At 38.0% G+C, this 24,757-nt stretch overlaps 1 protein-coding gene across 4 annotated transcripts in view; it reads right to left on the bottom strand.

The window, feature by feature from the left end:
• Positions 1 to 24,757, bottom strand: part of RET (ret proto-oncogene) — a 96,107-nt gene that overhangs the window by 35,049 nt on the left and 36,301 nt on the right. For 2 of the 4 annotated variants that reach the window (XM_021398313.1, XM_021398314.1), the window contains 4 exons: positions 4,906 to 5,157; positions 3,058 to 3,351; positions 2,345 to 2,586; positions 244 to 445 (listed from right to left, as the gene is read on the bottom strand). In XM_021398313.1, the coding sequence (XP_021253988.1) occupies positions 244 to 445; positions 2,345 to 2,586; positions 3,058 to 3,351; positions 4,906 to 5,157 (990 nt within the window). Of the gene's footprint in view, positions 1 to 243; positions 446 to 2,344; positions 2,587 to 3,057; positions 3,352 to 4,905; positions 5,158 to 12,792; positions 12,845 to 24,757 lie in introns of those variants that run through there. The other 2 variants (XM_021398315.1, XM_021398316.1) reach the window with 2 other exon arrangements.

The following is a 24,757-nucleotide window of genomic DNA, read 5'->3' as shown; positions in this document are numbered from 1 at the left end:
ATGACCTTGCTGAGAAGCCTATAATCAAAATCTCTTGCTTCTCTGTACTATGAACTTCATCCCATATTTTCCCTATCACAGAGATGCATCATTTTTTCAGCACAGGTTTTAAGCTCAGTGTTTTGCTTAATTTAAAATCCCTCAGCTTTCTTTGGCTTAATATTTACAAAATGCTTGGAAGAGTTAAACAGCAGTTGTCAAGTATCAACAAGCAACTTTTTTATTCAAAGAAAGAGACTTTACTGTATTCATGTTGAGTTCCCCTCACTAGGCTGCCATTTGGGCTGAAATGAATTTCATCGAAAATGTGCTCCACCCGAAATGTTTCATTTATCCATGGATCATCAGTAATTATTGTTCCTGTGTATTTCTTTCTGCTGCTTTCAAGGGGATAGATAGGTGTGGTGTCTGCATCATACACAGTGAGCGCTGCAAGGACAGTTCCCTGGAAGAAAATCACAAATGACATTGCTGAATGATCTTGAAGCTTTCTTCTCTTGATATGCATTTAGGAGATTAAAATATCGGTCATATAAAATCTTACAACTTTCACGCGGGTTCACTCTTACATTCAAATTCATTTTAAGCTTCAGTATACCACTATTTCTAACTTTTTTTGTTGTTCTTCCAGGAAATAGGCAGGAACATTTTATTACAGCAGGTTAGTATTCATAGCTACTGCCAGAGCTCAAGGAGGGACAGCTTATCTACTCTCAGTGTTAGATTTTGGGTACAGCAATCTCCACTTAATCCAGTTCAAAGACTGGCATTTGGGTGAATTAGTAAGGAGCCACATGCAGGCTTCAAAATGCACCGTTCCCAGCTTGTGCAACTGGAGTGCTCAGTCCACATACTTTTTTTTTTTTTTCATTTTAAGCAACTGATGAAATGCCTTTCTGAACAAATATTTAATGATGTAGAGAAGGGCAACCTTCCTGTTAAGAAAAAAAAACCAACCAACCAATCAAAAACCAACAAACAATTGTAAATGACACTTTGGCAATCTTCTTTCAACTGTGCTTCGGTCATTACATCTAGAGAGAGAGTATCAGGTAATGCGAGGGCTCTGGTTTGTGCTTGGCATCAACTCCAGTACTTCAGAGCTCCCAAACTTATAAGCATTTTGCAATAAAATTGCATACCCACTCAACCTGAGAGATGGTCATTTGAGTGTATGGACAGATGGGTACACATGCTACAGATGTCTGTCCCAGAGAACCCTTAACTGCTTACATAGAGGTGAAAAAGTGTTAGATGGCTCAAATAAAAGACAGCAGGCACCGAGGTAGTTGTGAAAAATACTGCCATATAATTATTTCAGTCTACATCTAAAGTACAATGCCAAACATTTGAGGTAGGAAGTGAATGCACATATACAGTTCTTGAAATTTATAAATATATATGTATGACATATTTTATATTTAATATTTAATCAATGTCATTCTACAGTACTACTTACAGAGCAGGCAAATAATACGTGTACTTAAAAGACAAGGAAATATAGTCACACCCATCAAACTTACTACCTGAAATGACAGAAATGGCCTGAGTTGTCTGTCTTCTGCTTAATCTACTAGATTGCATTTTCTACCTGGACATTGAATCCACATAGCTTTCAATACTTTTATTAGCAATTCTGTAGCTTGAGACTTATATAGTTAATAGAAAACATTGAAAGTTTCTGAATAAAATGTCGGTTTTTTCCCACTGCAAACTGACAGTGAAACAATATATTAAGAACACTTTTCAGGCACATAATTTCAGAGATATTATACTACTTTATAAAACAGTTTAATAATAATTTCCCTTTTTCTCATCCAGAGAAAAGTGAAACTCCCAAATTTTAAGTTTTCAAAAGCAAACAGGAATTGCTTTATGACCAGGCAAATGTGGTACGTTCGTGGGCATCTTGTAAATGCTTGTTCTAGTCTGGAGGTGGCAGCAAACTCCTAAAATCATTCTTTTCTCTTTCTGACATAAATATGAGCAAAATATACTCTGAATGGAAATTTGACCGCAAAACAAGGCTGCTGTTGTGGAATAGAAATCCTCTCATGAAATATGCATCATTTAGGCCCATAAATAAGTTTCTTATATATACCACTGACAAATTTGGTAGGAAGAGCCAAAGAGCCCACTTGTACACTTCTCTACTGAAGCAATGGGTGTATGTGTGCAGGTGGCACACACAAAGACATTCAGGGGTTCAGACCGCTTGAATGATCACTTTGGCACAGTTAAGGATAAATAGGAGGAGGGCATTAAAGCAAGATTCTTGATGTTAGTGACCCTCCCTACAACAACTGTGCTCCTGTTTCAGGGACCAAATAAAGGAGAACGTTACCTCTTTTCTGTTGAACTCCACGACAGCATCTGCAGTGTCAGTCCCGTTGGGAAGAAAGGGAGGAGAGTCATCTTCATCTAACACATTGACCAGGAAGGGCACCTCAACCTGCATTTCCCTGAAGCCTTCTCTCACGATGCATTTGGCAATCAGCTCGTATCTCTCTCTCTCCTCTCGATCTAGGCGCTGTGTTACACTCACACCAGTGGTGTTCTCATTGTATCGAAAAGGCATGCCTTCAGCTGGAAAACATGGTCACAATATAAGTAGGGACGATCAGTTCCCATTACAGAACTCTGATAGTTTTCTTCTTTAATATTCTTTTCAATTAATCCATTTACACATCATGACTGCATAACAAAAGGCAGACTCAGAAGTAAAAAAGAAAAAAAAAGTTGTGAAGCTGTATCAGGGTAGGCAGAAAATGTGGAAGTTCCTGCAGTCTAGATGAAGAACAATTTAAAGCTCAGAATATCCCTGATAGTCTCTTGCCAGGTGCAAACTTCTAAAACCCATCTTTCCCTTAGGAAGGAGACAATCCTCCTTCCCATCCTTTCTGTATAATTCAAAGGCAAAATATTCAGGCTCAGATCATATTTGAAAGGGAATTTCCTTTGGAGAATCAATCTAGAGGATCTACTACAAGAGAGATCTTAATGGTGCAGCTGTTTGCATCAATTTCTGGGACCTGAGTGATTCAGTTCCAGTTTTACCTGCCAACAGTTTGTAGGAAATGCTGAGATTCTGACACAGATGATGAACTGAGGGTAACTGGAGCTGATGAAATGTACCAGGGGGTTTATTCTCCTTGATGTGAAAGGAGAGATCCATTTCTGTGAAGCAAAGCTCCCTGGCTGTCAGTGAACTGCAAGCTGGTGCAGTAGCATTGATCAAGGAGAGGAAAACTGTGGTGCGAGTAGCAGAGTCACATTCCTTCTCTTGGAAAGGGTGGGATGAGAGGAAGACATACAGCATCACCTTTGATAATGGCATCCAGTTTCCTACAGCTGCAGAAAAAACACACCAGACAAAATGTTTTATGGAAGACAATCCATTTCTTACACACTTTTTGTGCTGTAGTCCATTATTTCACAAAAAACTGTATAGTTCTGTTATATAACAACAGTTCTTAAATATATCATTTGCTGGTTGGAAGACCTTAAATCTTAAACCTAGTAACCCCAGAAAGCTAAAAACTTATAGGTGTCATACCACTAGTTTTAAGTTATAGAACCTCACTAAATGATACCAATGTTTTGCATTGGTAACGCTAACATATAGCAAGTCACTGCTAGTAATCAGCTTTTTGACTGTTTTTGTTGTTGTTGTTGTTGTTTTAAGGGACTAGAGCGTAGTAGGGGTGCAGTGGGGAAACGTAGTGCAAAATGGTAATAGATAGACCCAAAACTTCTGTCATTAAAATCCTAATGTTTTGATAATTTATACCAGTTGAAGTTAGGGGCTAAATTGTTTAGAGGACAATCTGCTTCATCATTCTGAAATATAAAGAGCTGGCCAAAAGATAACACAGACATTTAAATCAACTTGTGGCATCTACTAATACACCCTCAAGACTCAATTACTTTGATTAGCAGCATTTGACTACAGACAGAATGATAACATCTCTGCGACAGATCTAATTCACTTGGAAAGGCTCTAGAGGTCACTGTGATATGAACAAAACATGAAGCCCCAAGACTTTCAAGTCGTGGATAGCTATTTTTCCCTTGTCCAGTTACAAACAGGTATCTGATATTTGCGAGTATCAAAAATGCAGAGAAAAAAGATGAGATACCAAGCACTAAACAAATAAAACAGTAAGTGCCTGAAGTTGAACATTTAAACATCAAGGCAACTCAGTCAAAGAGCAGTGTTGATATATGGCCCTTCAACTCATCAGTTACTACAGGCTCTCCAACAACAGAATTTCTGCAACTGATCACAGCTGCATGCCATTAGCATCTCATCCATTTCCTTCTCTATCATCGAATGATAATTTCCTCATAGATCAAAATCACCAAGACCAATTTACTGATAGAGCATAAAAGAAGGGGAAAAAACTGAGACAACTCATTTCTGTAGTTGAACAGTAAGCTTCCTTAACAAAGCCAAATCTCTGGAGGGAAAGGGAGGTACACAACCACTTCTTCCAAGAACCATTGGTGTTATTTGCAAATCCATATGAATCCATGTTACCAGAGTTTGAGGGCTGTTTATGTGAGAGTTTGAAGAAATCCAACTGCATCTGTGGAGACACTAAGCACTCAGCATTGACACAGTGGAATTGGCTCAATTTGTATCAGTAGTTGAATAAAGTGCAAATCTCAATATCATAGTGAGAGTAATTGAATCTGTCTCAGACTAACATCTGCTTTAGTATGCATCTCCTTCTATTTGCTGCAGGTTTTGTCAGGTCTGGTTCTTCATTTTAAAATAGTAGGTGTTGGTTGTTAGGTTTTTTTTCCAAATTCACTGCTCACTGCTGATGGATAAATCTCATGATCTGAAGATACTTTAACAACAGAAATTTTCACTAGAAAAGTTAGTCTTCTTGTACTTACACAGCATATTAAAGTCTTCTCTATCTAGGCTCTTGCTGAGGTAGAGAAGTCCCATTTTTTCTCTGATTTGAAACCAATGATTTTCATGGGATCTTGCTCGAGAAATGATGAGATTCTGGCACAGATGAAAGTGGGCTGTTTCCCCATGTGAATCCCTCAAGGCATGGATGCGCAGGAGCGGTGTACCTGCTGGTTGGTCAATGTAGACATTCTCTGAGTACTCCTTTCTGGGGAAGTACAGACCAAAGGAAGCTGCAAAGGAAGGCACACAGCAGGAGAGTTCATCCCAGTTAAAAGATATTTGCATTGGCATTTTCTTAAGAGATGCACTTCCAAAGAACTGAAGGCTTCATTTTGTAAGGATTAAAGAAGCATTAAAAGCGATGAGAAAAATGCAGATCCTCATCTGGCATAAATCAGTATAGTTTTGCTGCACTCAGGCCAGGGACATAGCCACCAAAGACCTGGCCCATAGTTTATGCTGAAGTTGCATAATCATCTACTTTTTGAAAGTAAAACTGCTCTGCTATAAGCATGGCCCAGAGCAAGCTGAATGTTTAACGAACCTCTGCTTCCCAGGTTTTACCTAAGTCCATACCTGCACCACTCAGATCTTCTTCCTTTATTTCACAGATAATATTGAGATAGGGGAAAAGTTTTTGATGAAATGAGGCAGTTTAGAAATCTAAACATGTTTTCTGCTGAGAGAAAACACAGAAGTTTATCAGAGTTCTCTCAAACTTTTCCTTGGGTCATAAAACCTTCCTTACATAGGAGACTGTCTGCAGCTCTCTCCCTTTCTAAGCAAGCCAACACGATAATTCTTGAACAGAAAATGGGAGTTGTTCAAAGAACACTAATATGAAAGTCATATAAGTGCTGTAAATATCAGAGAGAAAAGCTCAAAACTGACTTGTCTGAACAGGTGAAGGAATTATACATCTATTTTTAAAACAATGAATGAATATGACTGACTGGTTCTTCTCCAGATTTTTTCCTCTGTCACATGATAGGCATTTGCATTTAGTAGGATTCAGCTGTACCTTGACGTCCATTTTTTCAGACAATCTCATTTTACCCATTGGTTTGCAATGACCTCCCCACCCCTTTCCTGTGCCTCCCTTCCAATTCTACTTCTTGCAGAGCCGATCAGTAGAAAGGCTGATATACATGGAGATAGCAGTCATTAAGAAATAAGCATGAAAATCACAGTGTAAACAGTTTGACTGAGTTGTCAGAAATACTGAGTAGCCTGACAGAGCTTTGGATTGCAATATGGTCATTAAACAGCACAACTCCTTCAAATTTAAAAAGGAGCTTTTCATTTAAAGATAAGTAAGGTTTGAGTGGGATTTTCAGAATCACAAGAGACAGGCCAACATCTGTATCCACTGCAGCTGGCTGAAAGAGACTAGGATCTTGTTTGGGTGCACGGACAAACTGATGTTAGAATGAATTGCATAGTGATACTTGGGTGCACTGAAGTACTGGAACTGTCACACATGTCCTCCATCTGCACTGACAGCCTGTGGTTACTCCCATAAAACAGAACGCTTGCAGAACATTTTGCAGAATTTTTTATCATGTAATCTGATTTGATAAGGAGTAAAACATATAAAAGGCTCATACATCTGTTGAACAAATGAAAATAATTTCCATATGGTACAAACACAAGACTACTTTAGCTAAAAGCAAGCCAGATACAAATGGAAATGATGGTAGCACAGCAGTAACAGTTTGGATTTAAAGCCAAAACATCTTCAAAATACCACCAGGATGTATCATTTATTTATATTATTATTAGACCCATTCACTATTTTACTGAATGGAGTGGATGACAAACAAACTGTAAATGAGAGGCCTCTCATTTCCCTTGGAAACACCACAGAAACCACTCTACCTTGCAATGCTTCATGACATCATTAGTATCCCTGGATGCAATTACATCCATGTGATTTACAGGACTCCATTACTTGTTCTACAAATACTTTGCAGTATGTGAATAAAGTGGTAAAGCAATGCAGTAGGCGAATTTGCTTCAAAGTAATTAATTCAAAAGCAGCCAACAAAATCCTTTATCGGAGTTTTAGAAAAGCAATTTAACCAGTGGCTCCTGAAGCCCCTTATTGAGAAGAAAACAATTACTTCTGATTCTGGCCCCATTACCATCTTTTTAGTGTTAGCTTCCCGTGCATTCTTAATGCATTTCAAATCTTTTTCCAGTCATGCTTCCTGTGTCTATTTAGAAGTGCAGGAAAGAATGGGGAATCTACATCACCAGGATTCCTAATGAACAGGCCCATTAATGAAAGGTGTAAGGTGATATCCAAAGAGAAAGCTCAGTCCCAATGCAAATGAATAGATTTCCTTCAGGTATTTTCTAGAAGATTGCGATTCTAGAATTCTAAAAAATTCCTCACAAGAAATTCAACACTGGATATTCAGTGCTTAATAAACATAAATGAGTAAATAAATAAATAGATTGAACTCATCAATGTGTGCAAGTGAGACTTATACAACATTAGCAACAGGATGGAGGAATATTTATTTATTTCTAAGACTGGGGTGAATGGTTCTAATTTGAGGAAGGACGAAGGGGACACATCCTGTGGCTTAAGTGGATATTAAATATTTTCATGTTTCACTTAGAAAGCAAGTATTTCAAATCAAAACTCTTTACAGCAATGTAGGAACGTAGATGGTTAAAAAAATCGAAAGATAAATTTGACTTAGCCATGTTATTGTAACAAGATTCATCTCATGCTGCTGATCTTGAAATTACTGGGATTTTGTAAAGTGCAGTGTGCCACTCTTTAATCCCATTTCAAGCACTGAGAGAGATGAGAGGTATGCAACAGACTGCCCAGGTAGAAACCACACTCTGCATGTCAATCTTCGGAGTGTGATTTTGAAGGAGACCTTTGAAATAGAAACATAGCACCCACTTCTCTGAACTGTGTTCATTTCTTTAAGCCCTAGCAAGTTAAAACCAGATTCAATAAACTTGCCATCTGGCAGGTACGCTGCAGGAAGAAGAGATTCTAATCCTGGTCAAAGTGCCTTATGTCCTGAAAAAAATAAATTTCCAAGAATTTGTGCAAGATTCCTATGGAAACCAGATGGAGCTTTTATTGAATATGCCACTTAAATAAGGGAAAGCTGGGATGGTTACAGTCAAAACTGATGGTTAAAGTGCTTTTGCTTAGGAGTTAAAAGCAGAGAAACACTTCACATCGTAACCCTGAAATCCACCATCAGAAGCTTTTGCTCTGTAGCATACGTGAGTATATTACTGTGCATAGGAGGGATGAAGAGACAGAGGAAATTACTGGAATATTTCGGCATCTCTGAACTTTTTTTTATTATTATTATTTTAAAGAGAATGGTTCATCTCGCCTTGATTCTGCAATCAGTGCAGAAAACACTGCAAACTCTGATGGATGAGCAATATAACATGATAATAGCATATCAGTAACATACAGATGAGAAAAGTGATCACGTTGAAGCGGATGTAATGCTACTGACTAATAGCTCCTACAGGAAATAGATACAGTTAGGACAGTGTTTTTCCAGTTCAAGGAGAGAAAGCAGATAAAAATGAGAGTGGAGAAATGAGATTACATATACTTTGAAGCCTTGATGTAAACAGCTTTTGAAAGAAGGCAATTTTTCATGTGGCTTTTTTTTTTTTCAAACATGAATTATTAGGTAAATGATGCATTTTGGAAACAAATTGATTTTTTGTACAAAACTTGTAGAAAGTTTGCACATTCTTTATTTTTTATGCTTGCCACTGAAGACTTGAGTAGCATAGGTGGACTACCCTTGATGGAAACTATGAAAACTGACAATAGCAACATTACACTCTTATTATCAACCAGGAGGAGGAAAAATAGAATTCAACTTTTCAGTCACAAAGTGAAGTGGCATGAAACTTTTTTATTACTACACTGGAGTTCAGCATGAAAGACTGTCTCCCAGAAGGTCTGCAGCTTTCAGGCTTTCAGACTTTGAATAGCATGAGCTGAGGTGAATTATCCTAGTCACAAGCATTGCTCTGGGAAAGAAAATGCTTAGACAACTGCAAAACCATCCCAAGTCCACATGGATCACCTGCACAGTCTCGGCCCACACCACATGGCCACCGCTCAGTGCCAGGAGGCAACGAGCAGCCCCCAGCATCCTACTCAAAGAGATGCTGAAGCTGTATGCTGATGCTCCAACCTCATGGCTAAAGCCACAGGGAGAGTGAAAGCAGCACACCGCTCAAATTCAAGGCCTGCCACTGAGTCTGAGGCACAAGGTTTGGCTAAACAAGCAGGTGTTATACACAGTTCATAGTGAAACTTCAGAGCGTAAATGGCTGCTGTTTGGTTTAAGTTACTGATCAAAAGTCCCAGTCTTGATTTTAAAAGTTCAAATAACTGGAATGTAGTATCTCTCTTCAAAGTTGCTCTGGGTTTAATTATTCATGTCATCAGAAAAATGCCTCTCTAACCTGACTGCTACATTCTACCTTCCTTTCACAATTCATGTTATATGTTGCACTTCTTTTCCACTGTATGAGAACCTCCACAATCTCACTATGTCTGCTGGATTAGCAAGCATTTAAAACATAAACTCTAGTTTGCATTTTTAAAAAAACAAAAAAATTAGCAAACTGGAAATGGAATAATGGAATGATGATTGTTTTTCACTTAGCACGTAACAGACACCTGTACAATCCACATCTGACCAAGTTTGTTGAGCTCCCCAGGACTTTGGAGGACAACATGGCAACTTATTAAAAATGGAGCAGACCTCTCAAAATCCCACATCAAAAATTGACATGCAAGGAAAAGGTGCGTGTTTTCAATGCAATGATAGCCCTATCATTCTAGCATATAGGAGAGATAATGATATAACAGATGAATACAGGAGTCAGCTGCTAATAATCCTCCATTTGTTGCACAGCATCAGATTTCAATAAGCAATTATCTGGCAACGTTAGTTTTGTGTTCCTGAAATAATTATCTTTACTTTTGATGAGTAGCCATTATGTTCCATTACTAGTATTAATATACTCAACATTCGATTCATCAGAGAACAAGAGCAGCAATGCACTTGTGTTTCAAATTAAAGGACTCGTCCACTTAATGTCCTTCTAGCCCTAAGTAGTAAACTCACCCTTGTTAACCCAAAAGTCAGTCATTTAGAAAAAGTACTGACACTTAATGGAAGGGTGGCATGAAACAGCATGGCTAGAAACAATGCTGGGGGCTGAATATCCTTTAAGGTATTCAAGACAATGTCTGCCACTTAACACAGGCTGTTCCATCCCACAAGAATAGATATTCTTCTGCCAGCATTTAGATGAGCGGCTCTTCAGTCAGAGATGGTTCGATACAGAGAACAATCTCCACCTTACGCAGGGAATCGCTCCAACCTTTCCTTCAGTTCAGCAGCAAGATTTTAAATTCAGAACTGCACTATCCATCATTGCACTGGGACTCATTTAAAAGGTAATCACAGAAGAACTATTTCCAATAGAGTGAGCTGCACATTGCCAGAGATAACTACTCAAAGAACGAATATTCACCAGGGCAAAACATAACACAAAACAAAGCAGCCTGCAAAGCTGTTTGAACACCTCTGAAAAGGAGCAGCCAACAAGGAGCTGCCGGGGAGCCCTGCTAACATCTGCAGCTTATGCTGGAGCACGAGCTAACAGCCGGCTTTGTTAGCTGGATTAAGTCTCAGTGCCAGAAACTGAAGAGTTTGGGGAAGAATCCCGTGCACATATCATTGCTCACTTGCCAGCTGTCCCCGGGGCCAGCAGGGACACAGCACCTGTGGCGGAAACCCAGGCTGCTGAGGTCCCTTCTATGCACCTGGGCAGCCAGGAACCAGAGTGAGCCTTCTGCCATGCTGGGCAGGGCAGCTACTTCTCAAGGCAGACTGGTTTTTGCACAAATTATTACAAGATTCACTTGATTTTATGCAGAGAAACCCAGTTGAATTCCGCCACCAGTGCACTGAGCTTGGGAAGCAGCATCACTGCCCTCAGTATAAATCACAGCACATCTGAGAGTCACCAGAACCACAACAGAAGAGCTGACAAACACTGAATTAACTAGCAAGCCATTACTGCAGTTCAGCAGCATGACGTTATTTATTTTTTTGGTATGTTATTTTAAGCTGATGATTACAGAAATTGTAACAGATGTGATGTGAAGCAGCAAACATAAGAAACTGTTTTAAACTGAAAATGAAATGAATTTCTGCTTTGTAAAGCTGCTACTCTGGATCCTATGTTAGAGTGGACTGTGAAAGATCACTACAGTGCTTCACACACAGTATTCTGAAAGTATAGTCAAGTTTTATGGAGCTGGGTAATTGCTGTTTCACCTGATGTGTGCATTTACTTGTAGCACCACTGCTAGAGAATGACAGAACGAATTTCAAGGGCAGCAGCACCAGAAGAATACATGTGTTTTATAGAACATGATACTTCCAGAGGGAACAGGTCCATACAAAGTGATGGCAAGCAGAAACAATGCTTAGCTAGAAAAATTCCAGACCTGATAAACTGGTCTGCTTTAAGTTAATTGCCTCTCTTGTGATTTTCCTCACCACATTCCCATGCTCATATTGAAAACAAGCCTGGATTTTGATTGGAAACATACAAATTATGTAGATACAAATATGCGATAGAAAAGCTCAGTCGACCACCTGTATTAACACGCCAGTCTTGAAAATGAGAATTCCACAAGACATTAATAAGATAAATCTGCCAAAGCCAAAAGATGTATCAGATTAAAATAATGTTTTCTTAAGGTGTCAGGCATTTTGAGCATAAATTTTAAAAACTCAAGTTTAAAGACAGATTCCTAAATTTGTCAAAAATAAAGCATTTCAATTGGATTTGTGAGATTGTCAAGGTTTTAATTTTTGCCTCAAGTTACGATTGGCAAATACGCACCTTCCAGAAAATGAGACAATGACCTCCAATGCTCTACAAGTTTCTTGATGTCTACTGAGCCTACATTTTCTCCTCAGAGCCCATAATTCTAGGTACATTTCAGAAACTCACTTTTGAACTTCTATAAACAGCAAAAATACTAGAAGCTTCCTTTCTCTTGCTGATAGTTTTGTTACTTTTCATCAAGATGTAAAGATCTTGATGGTTCATTGATCTAAACACCAGCGTTACTAAAACTTAAACCATCCTTCATAGAAATTAAGGTGCACAGAAAGCTTCTTGAAGAAATTTCAGGCATTTCTGCAAATTTTTTAAATCTTGATTCAGACACTCCTCATTATTTGATTAAATAATAATTATTTTTTAAGCATGGCTTAATTACTTGAGAATAACTGGAAGTAGTTTGACTCAGTATCCATACAGAGCTGAAATGTAAGACGGAAAAACTGACTCGCAGCACGTTACATTAATAAATGGTTAACAGAATTTATTTCCATTAAGGTCAAATTTCAGGTGTTTACAAGGCAGTAAAATAAAAAAGATGACAATGTTTCATTATTATACCATTCCATTTCACTTCTGTATGGGCCCAATATATGTTGTTACATACAACCGAATACTCAATGAACTGTATTTTGTTTTGGCAACCAATCCTGAGTTTAAGAATGTTGAAAAAACTATCTTACAAAGATATCCCATGTCAAATGCTGCAAAATTTGAGGCTTTGAGTTTGCTTACAGCAGGTGAGAGGTAAAAATCTTCACTTAAATACCCATGAATGTAGAGCGCATGCGCACGTGCACATAGATATATATGTATCAAGATGAAAATAAGATCCTAAATATTTGTATATTTGTATATTTCTCTACTGAGATTACTATAAGTACTTCCTTATAACTGGAAACTCCTTGTACAATGCTACGTACTCACTATGCATTGGAACAGTAACGGTTCATAAAGCATTCCCTCCAAAGCAGGAAGCAGTTAGGGCTAGGGACCAAGCTAGCGCCACTGAAGACCTACGAATAAGAGATCCGAGAAGTAATCAGAAGTTCTTCATTTTACAATGTATATGGTCATTTCTGTTCTGCACTACATAGATTCATAGAAAAGAGCCATGGTTATCAAGAAGAAAGGCAAAACTGAGAATCTAAGTGTTACAATGTTATCTTTACAGCCCTTGCAGCTGCATTGCAGATAGATTCTGCAAGTAGTGGTCCACTATTTCTTTCTAGTTTTAATTTTTCTTTTGCTTTCACTAGTTTCAGTGAACCCCGACAGCCCAACATACTCCACGTTTGTTCACAGAGCTCATGTTCCCTGCAAGTGGATTATTCCACGTTGTTTGACAAGAGATGCCAAGATAAAAAGGTGGACTCAGTCTGCTGTTTTATTTTCAGTTGTCAAAACAGCAACCAATTTCCAGTTCACCTTCCATGCGCACTCTGTATGTAAGTTCCAGAATGTGTTTATATATGACATATATGCAGAGGTTGTGATGCATGAGAAGCTAGAGAAGACCAGCAATGCACATATTGCTGTTCTGTGCTAAAACCGGCACACAAGTTGTAAATCTCAATCCATAAAATCCTCAATTAATAATGTAGTGACATACAAATGCTCTAAACTCTTGTTATATTTCAATTAGCTTTCTCATATATTTACTGGAGAAATGTTGAGCTCATACACAGGGTCAACATCACAGCATTCAGTTGGAGAACAAGGTGCTGAAAACAAAATACATTTAAAACTTGCAAAAAAATAAAATAAATCACAAGACAATCTCATCCATGGAAATCGCTCAGCATACTTGATGAGATGAAAAGATCCTTGAAGGTAAGAACAAATAAGCTTAAATTAATTATCCTAGTGAGAATAGCATCAGTATCACAATGCATTTTCTGCATTAAGATAAGGATTTAGTTCGCTGTGCTCCTTCCTTAATACAGAAGTACTAAATTTTCACAATCCCAAGTCACAAAAATGAATGAACAAAAAAAAAAAAAATAGCTGTTGATTTATGACAAGGATTTCTACATGCACAAACTCCTGAGCTGCATTACCACTTTATCTCAAGTTTCACCATTTCCTTTTCTCCAGCTGCACTCGATTTTGCATCATCAAAATGAACGTGAGCCTTCCAGTCAATTATAAATAGATGGAGCTAAGGCATCAGGGATCATTTTCTGACATTTCAGTGCAATCTGGATGCTAATGACCACAAACACCTCCATCTATTTCCTATTCCTAAGCATCTTCATAGGGCAAGTACAGTCAAGTGAAATATGCAACGAGCTTTCTCACAGATAGCTTTTTCCACTCATCATCATTCCACAGTGGCAATTAACAAAATGGTAACTGTTGACCAGACGTTATTGTCAACGGTTTACGGGCGTTAGGCCCGATTCAGTGACAAAGGGGACGGGGGACCCAAGGGCCCACGTCCCGGGAAAAGGGGAAAGGGGAAAAGGGTAAGGAGATGGCCCTGAGAGCAAAGAACGGCGGCAACAATCTGAGGAGAAACAAACTAATTTACTAAATAAAATATCAGAATGCAAAACAACACACTATAATACAATATAATTACAATTTAAGCTGATAAATCCAATACAGAGAGAGAGAATGTCCCAAAATCAAGGTAGGCCTTACTCTACTACCGATGATAAGACGGCTGGAGAGCGAGGTGCTGCCAAGACGAGAGACGGCGGAAAAAAGGGACGAGGTCTCGTGATCTGCAAGTTTTTATACTGCGAGCTTCTATCTTTTCCCTCCGGCTGGAAAATGGTAACAAAGGAGCAAAGTACGGGGGGAGCAAAGTGGGGACTGTAGTAGTCCTTCTCTTCTGAGAACTAGGTATGTCCACTACATGATGTTATGATGTGGAATACCAATAACCGAAAATCACAAAACCATGACAGTTATCAGTATGACCTTTGAATAAGTACACAAGGTCTAATTTCTTCTTTCAAAGGGGATCAACAATAGTGGCTTCTCTACCTGAGCCATGGTAAAAGGGGTCTTCAGAGAATGGGTGCATGTGTCACTTTCTTATTTTCTGAAAGGTAGATGACTTGACCACATCTTGATCAATTTTTACTTTGGATTCTCTACTGTTGCATTGGAAAATCTATTTTCTATATTTAGCACAGATGTTTAAAAACTATTCTGCTACTTCTCATGTGGTGACAAGGGAAGTAGCACAGCCTGAATTGTGTTTTATCCATATCTAATATCACTATCTTCCCTAATTTTCTCCAATTCATGCAGTTCATGAAAGAAAGTGACAGCAGTATCATTACCTCCTTAGAGTAGGAGGCAATCAATGAAAACTTTTGCTGCTGGTGGCTGAAAATTTGCCAGAAAAACGCTAATGACACAAACGTGCCCCTCTCACAGGAAAGTGCTCTATTATTAAGAGCTGCTATTCTCTTTCCAAACACTCAAGGGAGCTATGAGCCTGCAATTCAATTTTTCAATCCAGGAAGTGAAATATCATTGTGATTGTTACCTTTATTTATTTAAAGTTTTGTCACGAATTAAGTGACCATTTTGATTTATATTAGTATGTTTTAGGTGCTCTATAAAATGAAATGCAGGAGGTAAGATGTTGTCTATTTGGTACTTTTCATTTTCATTTTATAGTATTTTCTTCTAAGAAATATATATATATGCTTCAAATCAAAGGACATAAGAAGATCTAAAATAATATTACAACACAGCTGCACTTGACTGTTAATTTTTTCTAAGTGCATTACAGACCTGCTTTTAAAATAGCTTCATAAAAAGATGTATTACATCCACCATCATTAAAAAAACAAAACAACAGCAAAAATCCTATCCCAGATGTGAACTTCACTGCTTAATAAAACAGAACTTTTCTTTTGAGGACTTCAAATCATAAGCACACAGTAGCTATTATGCTCTTGTCTTAAAGCATAAATGCTGTCAGCAAAATGGCAAAAATTGTATTGACAAGGCTCGGAAACAGCCTGACATAACGCTAATGATAAACACTTGACACTGATGGGTTTTTAAGACAGCACATTTCAACTAGCTTCAAGATAGAAATGAATTACATTGCGTTTCTGACAAGTTACAGGAATGAACTGGAGAAGTCTAAAAGAATGATATTCAGCTGTAGAAGGAACTGCCTCTAATTTTCAAATCCACAGTATATTCACGTGTCCTGGTATTCAGCTCACTCTTAGAGAGCAGTAAACCTGGAGTACTGGGGGTCTTTACTAGAGTTTACAAAAGCTTTGTTTTCCTTTAAGCATGCTGGGCATGCCAAACAACCACAAGCTGCCAAACAATCAGAGATCAAAACTTCCTCCTTTGGTTACTAAGAACTGATTTTGTTTATTTCATAGGTATCTCAATGCCTTTTTTCACTGCAAGTTTTTACTATAAAGCAAAATTCTCGCTCCATTCTTATATCCTCCACTGCTGAAACAAGAGAATACATACAATCACCTTTGATATAAGTTTTACTACCAAGAAAGAAGCACCATTTCTGTTGGGAAGCTTCTGATCACATACCACCTTTAATCATTAGCCATGTCTACTACTATATATAGATCTGAACTGAGGCCAGGGTTGCACTGAGGCACACAGATAGCCCTTGATGTTGACATTTATTCTGAACTACATGTAAGACTACCAGAATAGTCATTCTGATCACACGTTTTCAACGTATAAGCAAAGTGTAAGTGACAGTCACAGAGCTGAAGAAAGTACTACAGTAGTTCAGTGACCAGCCTCTAGGCAATCCCACACAGAAAGAATATTTTTGCACAAAGTTTAAAAATATAGATTTTTTTTTTCCTCAGCTGCTGAAATCAATGCTTCTTCTCTTCTTTTCCTCCTCTTTTTACAAGCTGGAAACATGTCAAGTGGCATCTCAAGTCACAAAGAAATACTCAAATCTTGTTTCAGCACAGTATCTCCATGTACATTTTATCAAGGCATTTTGATTTTTCAACTCCTTTGCAAAGGTGCTTGCTGCACCATTTCATCCAGAGCTTACATTTTTAATTTAAGTGTCAGTTAACAAGACCTCATTTCCTCTGCTTCCCCTCTTTCCCTGTCAAGGCAATAATGTTCATGAGGCTAAAAGACTATAATGCATAATGAAAATAGAAGTTCAGATTTCAAGTGAATACGACAGAAATATAAAATCAGAAGTTCAGGTTTAGTCTCTCTGCTCAGAAATTTTACCTGTGCCTTAAAAGAAAGGGTAAAAACTCCTGGGTATGAACAAACCAAATGATTTTACATCATGGCTAAAACTCAAGTGAATTGACTTTTCCCAAGAATGCTTTCCATGAAATAGTTTCCCTGCAGCAAAAATGAATAGCTGGCTGGCTTGATGCTTTTCTTCCAAATAAGCATGCAGTTGTAGAAGCTTTACACAGTTTAAGAGTGAATAAATACGAGTACACATTCTCATTATTGGTAGCTATTAAATTTCAAGAAGAGATCATAACATTTGTAACTCTGGGATTACTGTCTATGCTATAGCTACCAGTAAAATCTTTGCTTCAGAGCGTACTCTTCATTTCATGAATGTTCTTTGCTGACAGGTTCAGGACTCAACACTGAAGTTAAACTTCCGCTGAATTTGTGAAGTCAGCCTGACAGAAAGAAACAAAATGGGAAAAAATACAACGCCTGGGATTCTTATCCTACATGAGGTTAAAAAAAATACAGTAGTAGGAAATTTCAGATCAAAATTTCCATTTGAAGATTCAATTAAAAAAAAAGACGAGGGGAAGAAGGAAATGCAATGTGATCTCCGCAATGCAATGAAAGGTCAATAGTGAAACGTTACTTGTAACTTCGTATTCAAAACTTGAGTTGAATTCCAAAGATGATTCTCATGGGAAGGAAAAAATAGTAACCCAGGCCGCCTTACTAAAATTTGTGCATTTGGAATACAACTCAATTTGAATCCACTTGGTTTCTGCTACAAAGGAACGGTCTGTGAAGCCTGGTGCCCTCATGACATTCTGGCCCATATCCTCTTGATTTACTCTGTGCAGGACTATCTGCAGGTATTTCAGCACATCAGTTCCATTTAATTTTGCTAGTACAGTAATCCACTGAGAGATGAGATCATTGTGGGAAGCAATTTAAATGAAGGCTACCTGATCTGCTCCAAAGGTGTCCTCTCCTCTAACAACTATCATTTTGAGTGAAAACATCACACATATAACATGTTTACATTATCTAAAAGGTAAAATACAAAGAGCACTGGAAGAACTCCTCTGCCTGAAGCCCCATTTCCTATCATGCAAACAAATACGCACGCAAACAAAATACATTTACTGACTGCATGGCTTTCCATATGCATTGCATACTTTCTTATAAAACTAGGTGCTTCAGAAAGAAAAAAAGTATTGGCCACCAGATGCTTAGTTACATGAATTATAGTCAGCAGCAAACTGATGATGAAAATTTGGGTAACAGTATGTAAGGGCAAGCACAGGAGCCAACACTTTTGACTAATTTTCAAGCTCACCATGTTGTTCATCTTTCTGGAAGAAGGGAACCTTGAAAAACCACAGACTGACAACTATGTCTCATTTAAATGTGCATGGTGCACTCAAAAGTTTCCTTAAATAATTCAAGCTTTAAGGAGCATGTGTTTTTCATCAGTAGTCTTGGCTCTTAGATTGGAAATAGTTTGAGGAGCTGGGCAGAAAGCACACACTAACTGACTGAGCGATAGCACAGTTGGCACTGCTGTGCAAGACATGTCCAAGTTTCACAAAGGAGCATCTGGGCATAGGGCACTTCTCCTCCTTGGAGACCACAAGTTAAATGTGCATGCTTGAGTTCACGTGCATAAACAGCACTGAGTTGGGACCTGAGCATAGACTTGGATCAACTGACATTGCAGGCATGCCATACAGATTTTAATACAGTTACTGTACTCATTCAGAGTTGCTGAGGTCAAGAATCCTATTGACTTCAGCAGGTTTGGATTCAAAGCAACACCATGCAACTACTCACAGACAGGATAACAATACATTTTGACATGTCTGCAAGATTTGTGTTTGAGAGTATGGATGACATCTGAGGAGAAAAAGATGAACGCTTGGGGATTGTTGCATAAAACTGTTTAGTCAAAAAGTTTGAGAAAGTGTTACATTTTAAGAACTTAAAGGAGCACCGACTCCCTGGGTAATGAAATACGTTGTTCTGAACTTATTTGAGCAGAATTTAGGTTCAAAATGGTATTTGAACTATTAGCGCTATTCTAAGAGTTTAACACATTTTATGTGATTCTCTGTAGCTGTAAACCAGTATTTTTTTTTTTTTTTTAAGGTTAGACAATATTCCCTCTTAAACCAAAATTAATGTAGTGAATTGATTATAATCCTTCAGTGATCCCTATCCATTTGAATGAACACTACTTTACCAAAAAGCCCAGTGGAGTCAGTCAGTCTACACATCATTAAAAATACCATAAGGACTTTCTGGACCTACCCAATTCAACAGTCTTTGGCTGGCCTGATTTTGGTAAAATACCACTTTTAACAGAGACCACGGTGCTCTGACTCTCAAAATGAGAATGTCTAGTAGTTATATATATATATATATATTATTTTGTACTGCTCTTTATGTATTTGATTGGCAAACCTCAGAAAGGATCTTGTATGTTGCTGCAGTGATGGTCAAGAATGTAATTTTAAAATTAGATTTATTCATTATGGGTTTAATTCACTTTTCTCCGAATAAAGCCAAAGTAAATCAACTTACACAGCCGTGTGAGCAAAATATAACTCTCTTCTGGAGCAAGAGAGAGAGAGAGTAGAGTTGTACAGCCGACCTCTGTGGTCATAAGGCCATGGTCCAGAATAGCATGGACAATTTCCATGGCTATACAGCTCAGATCCAGAATGAAATGGTTGGCTCACCTACAGACTATTTTCTGTTTCTTCACCACTGCCTCAGCTTTGGGAGATTAGTTTATTTTTGAGACATCTTGTCCATTTTTCAAGCCTACCTAGTTATCGACAAATTTTTTTTTGCTTTAGAAGAAAATTGAGATGGCATGAACAGATGCCCAGATGCCACTTATTCAGAAAATGTTCTCCTATGTGATAGATTCTTCAAAAAACAGTCTCTGTTACTTAAGATAATCTCTTTTATGTTAAACCCAAAAGACATTTTACTCACACAGAGACATTTACAGTCACAATATTATTTCCTAGATGTTACTTTTGATTAAAGAAAGTTTTAAAAGTTACATTCTGGTGAATGATAGCCTTACTAGAAATGTGTTGCTTTATGAAATGAGAACCATCTGCCAAAGATACAGCCCTGGGCTAAAAGATTAAAACTAGCAACTTTTTCATGCAGCTATGGATTTGCGATAGATACATGCAAACATATAAATGAAATCCACACTTAAGCATGCAAAACAAACAGAACTACATAGTTCTTAATTGTAATCAGAAACATTTTTAAAATTGTTTCTCTAAATTGCAGTTGTGTTTTTTGGAGCAATCTGAATTAAATCTGTCTCTTCAAGTATGTCGAATATCCTGTTTTCTAAAACAATTAATTTCCCCTGGAAAGTTAATAAGCAAAACAGCTAACTAACACTCCTCAGCACATCAATCGTTACAGAGACCAATGGAAACAAAGCAAGGATGAGATTAATAACACTCATCTTTCTGTTCTGTTTTAAACAATTTTCATCTCAACACAAATTTCACATTCTTCACCCACAGATTAGAGTGTGTAGCATGTGTGAACATGCTTATCCACAATCACATGAATTCACATCTGGGAAATCAAACAAAAGAAGTAGAAATACGCACAAACAGACTTTGAACCCTGATCTTTTAGCTGCAGCTAGGAAGTGTTTAGCACAACTGATGAGATGCTGTTGTGTAGACAGGATATTCATTTCACGTGTACAGGTTTTATGTACAAATACATTACTGCATCCAGTGGACTTAATAAAATCATATTTTGTTTTTCCAATGTTAACTTTATGAAAGTCTTCTTTTTTTCCTAGTAGTTTCACTCCCCTTCTAACCTCCTATGAAGTTTTATTTCTTAATTTTTCTTTGAATTGTCACAAGAGTGTCACCCATAGCACTCCAGAGCTCAAGCAAAACAGAAAGCCTTCTTTTTCCATCTGAATTGGGCTTCCAATTATTAACAGTTAAAAGTGAGCAAAACTGGAATGTTTCCTAAAATAATACACCACAGTGAATTGTCCAGCCCTAGAAACATGGTTCTTGTGGCTAAATATAAGCAAGTGAGGGATGCCCTGAAGTGAAGAAAGTTGTTCCTATGCCCTGTGTTAAGCTTGTGCCTCAGGGCTCTGGGACCTCAGTGCCCCAGACCTTTGCCTTCACTGGCAGTACCAGCTGAAGCTGCTCTCACCCGGAGTTCATCTCCCCACCACTTCAGCTGTGCCAATGTGCTGCAGAAGCACACTCTGGCTGAATGAGCCATCTGGGTTTGTATCAGTTCTGCCCAGAGGACAGGCTGTAGGGAAACCCAGCCCTGCAGTTCCTAGCCCTGAACAAGGTGATCCAGTGCAAGGAGCTGCCACAGGCACACAGACAGAGAGCCTAGGTGAATTTGACAAGCAATGGAGCCAGTGATCAGTCTGAGTCCTGCAGCAGATGAAACCCCTGTGGTGGGAATGGTTGCTCATTCTCTCTCTCTCTGAAAGAGTTTGCCAGCCTAGGTTAGGAAAAATTAATTGTTCTCTCAAGCTTACTGCTTCCACTCAGTCTATTATGGTAAACCAAAACATCATTTAGTGGGGTTATTGGTGGTAGGTGGATGGTTGGACTGGATGATCTTGTAGGTCTTCTCCAACCCAGCTAATTCTATGATTCTATGATCATAGAGTTGAAAACGGTCACAGTTTGAAGGGTTTTTGTGGGCATTTTTCACTTGCCCTCGGTAGCAAACATCCCATAGGAGAGGAAGGACCACAGCCAGGGGAGGCATAGTGAGATAAAGGCTGGAGACTTTGCTAGATCCAGCTCTCTGAATAAGACTTCACCAAGACAGCAATCAAGGGACATCCCTCTGGCACAGCTGGCAGGATTTATGAGAGAGCTGCAGAGTTTTGTTTGAGGCATGTGTGTGACTGGCTCATCCACACACAAAAAAAACCATGTATGCCAAGGTCTTTTAATAAGGACTACATGGAATGTCTGATAAGAGAACATATTACTGTATTCCCTCTTCCAAGATAATGAAGACAGATTTTCAAGCACAGTTTGAATCAATAGCACGTATTTTTATGTTTTTAAGATTCCTCAGAAAACTGAAGAAAGAAACACAGCAAAACCTCTATGAAAGATCTAATGGGTTTTGTATTTCGACTGGACTTTATTCAGGCTTTGTGATGATAAACTTTCTCACACATTTGATTGATGAAACTAGTTTAACTTGACTAATCACTTTGCCTCCTAGCAGTTCCTTCCTGCTTATATCCAAGGAAACAGTCAATTAGGACTATAATTAATTCTTCCTCTCATGATGGGGTAAATTTGGAAGGTTGTGACCACATGAATGCAAGCAGTGCAGCTGGTTAATCTGCAACCCTGAGCCTCATGCTCCTAATAAGCAAACTACGGCTCTTGTACTTCAAACAATAGGCAAAACCCCCAAATCCTCTACAGGCTGTTTGGATGCCTACAAAACAGCACATAGGGAAAATATAGCATTTAATCAGATAGTTACATTGAAAAACTACAAAGGTCTTCTATATCAAAGATGCATTAATGGATAACTCAACAGAAACCATTAGAAACTCCAAGACAGAACAACACCGGAAGCCAGTAAAATTGAACAAATCCAACAACTGGGTGCACAAAGCTAGAGAAATAGGATTAAAAGTTTTAGAACAAAGATAAAAATTGAAAGCCTTATCCTAGATATAATGCACATTCTCCATCGTGAGAAGTTTTAACAATCTAACCTGGTGGTTGTTCTAAAATTATCACCACCACCACAACAGACCTTGAAAAACAAATTCATCCACAGAACCTGGAGCCACAGGCAGTTCAAAAGTCAGGCTACAGAGCTACCACCTGCCTGTCTGACCTAAAAGGAGAAGTACTTTGCAAATACCTAAGGAAGAATTCAGAGAATATGTTAGCAGTTTGACTGTGCTCATAACTTCCAGTGATTTATCTACATTGAGGGAGTTGCTAGGAGATGTCAATCTGATTACATTTACTCTGCAAAATTTAGAGACCACTTCTTCCAAGCTGCCGTGAGGTTGGAAATCTTCAGTTATTTTTGTGAAGTAGTTTTCAAAAACAGGTTCTAAGCATCTAAAAAATATTCTGCCTAGTCACACGACAGGAAATTGATACTACTTCAAATGTTTTAATGTATTTTTACATTAAGTGTGATTTGCTAAATAAAACTGGTAAAGGTGAGAGACATAGGCAGATTAGCAAAGTAGTGGGAATAAACTTCTCAAGCTGTTTTTCTGTTTGTTTTTTGTTTGTTTTTTGGGTTTTTTTGAGTAAGCAGAGAGGTGATGCAGAGTTCCATAAACACAAATTTGCCCTGAGAGTAACAGATCTGGGTCAGAAATCAGACTGAGAGGTTTGGTTTCCTGCCCAGATCAGCTGCAGAGCAATTTCATGACATTACCACAATTCGAGAGAGAGAGATGACAAAACCTTAACCCCTGTTTTGCTTCAGACTTAAGCAAATAAATAAATAAATAAATAAATAAAGAGGGCTGAATTTACATATCGTTTAATTTGGGTCTGTACTTTACTCCTTGGAATATTCCAAATGGAAACATCAGAATCAACATAACCCAAGTCAGCCTTACCTCCGGGCACTTACTCCTCCTCTCTCCTTTTTTTAAAGGAAAAATTGCTAACAAACATGCTCAGTAACACACTGGTTCCATATCGCTCATCATTATTTACATGGAAACACCAAATGGGTACTTAAAATAATGATAATAGTGAGTTGGTAATTTGATCACAGATTCCAGATGATTTCCAATGCTTAAGGCATGAACCACAATAAAGTTTGATTTATTATTATATTTTCTCTATTTATTCTCCCATGAACGGAATAAAATCCGTGTCACAAAGGAGCAGCTAAGTAAGACAACAATAACTTTTTATTACCCTGCATATGTACAAACATGTGCAGCCAGAAAAGCACTGGATATACTTTTAATTAAAATCCAAAATATTTATTTTCAATCAAATAATATTTTAAATAACCACTCGAAAAAAAGAAAAAAAATCAAGTTAACTTCATGCCAAGTTTTTTTCAAATAACCAAACAGATGTCCCAGTGAAATTTGCCATTATTCTTTCCAGGAGGAGAGCAGCCATGGCTTTTCCAATAACTTTAACAGAGTTCATTCCAATTCTGCTTTCCTGGACAAGGCACTAGGAAAATATGGGAAATCGCTTTCCTGAACATTTCTTATGAGGAAAATACCATTAAATCGGTCTTCATTGATACTGCAACAACAGATTGAGAAGGCAAGCACCATGTTCTCTGTGCCTCTCAATGCATTTGTTCTGTACATTTCTTAAAACTCTTAGGCTATTGCAAAGACTACAGTTTTAGTTCCATAACATACAAACGATATTGCTCTGTAGTTATGTGGCCACAAATCCACATGATCTATCATGCCTACTCAGAAGAGTGTTTCTGTGTCTACTCAGTATTATTCTACTTCAGTATAATCGTTCCCCAAGTTTTCTATCATTAAAGTTTTCAGTCTGTATTTTCCTATACATTCTGAAGCATCCTGCTGAAGTGTTCCTCTTTTCTAGGTTTTAATTTCTGAACTAAATTTGCAATGAATGCAAATTCAATATTTGCCAGTCTTTCAAGTAAGGACAACTACTGCAGCTTTTC

This window comes from Numida meleagris, chromosome 5 (genome assembly GCF_002078875.1).
Source record: "Numida meleagris isolate 19003 breed g44 Domestic line chromosome 5, NumMel1.0, whole genome shotgun sequence".
Lineage (NCBI taxonomy): Eukaryota > Metazoa > Chordata > Aves > Galliformes > Numididae > Numida > Numida meleagris.
The sequence above is the reverse complement of the archived record's forward strand: the minus strand, read 5'-3'. Positions and strand labels throughout refer to the sequence as shown.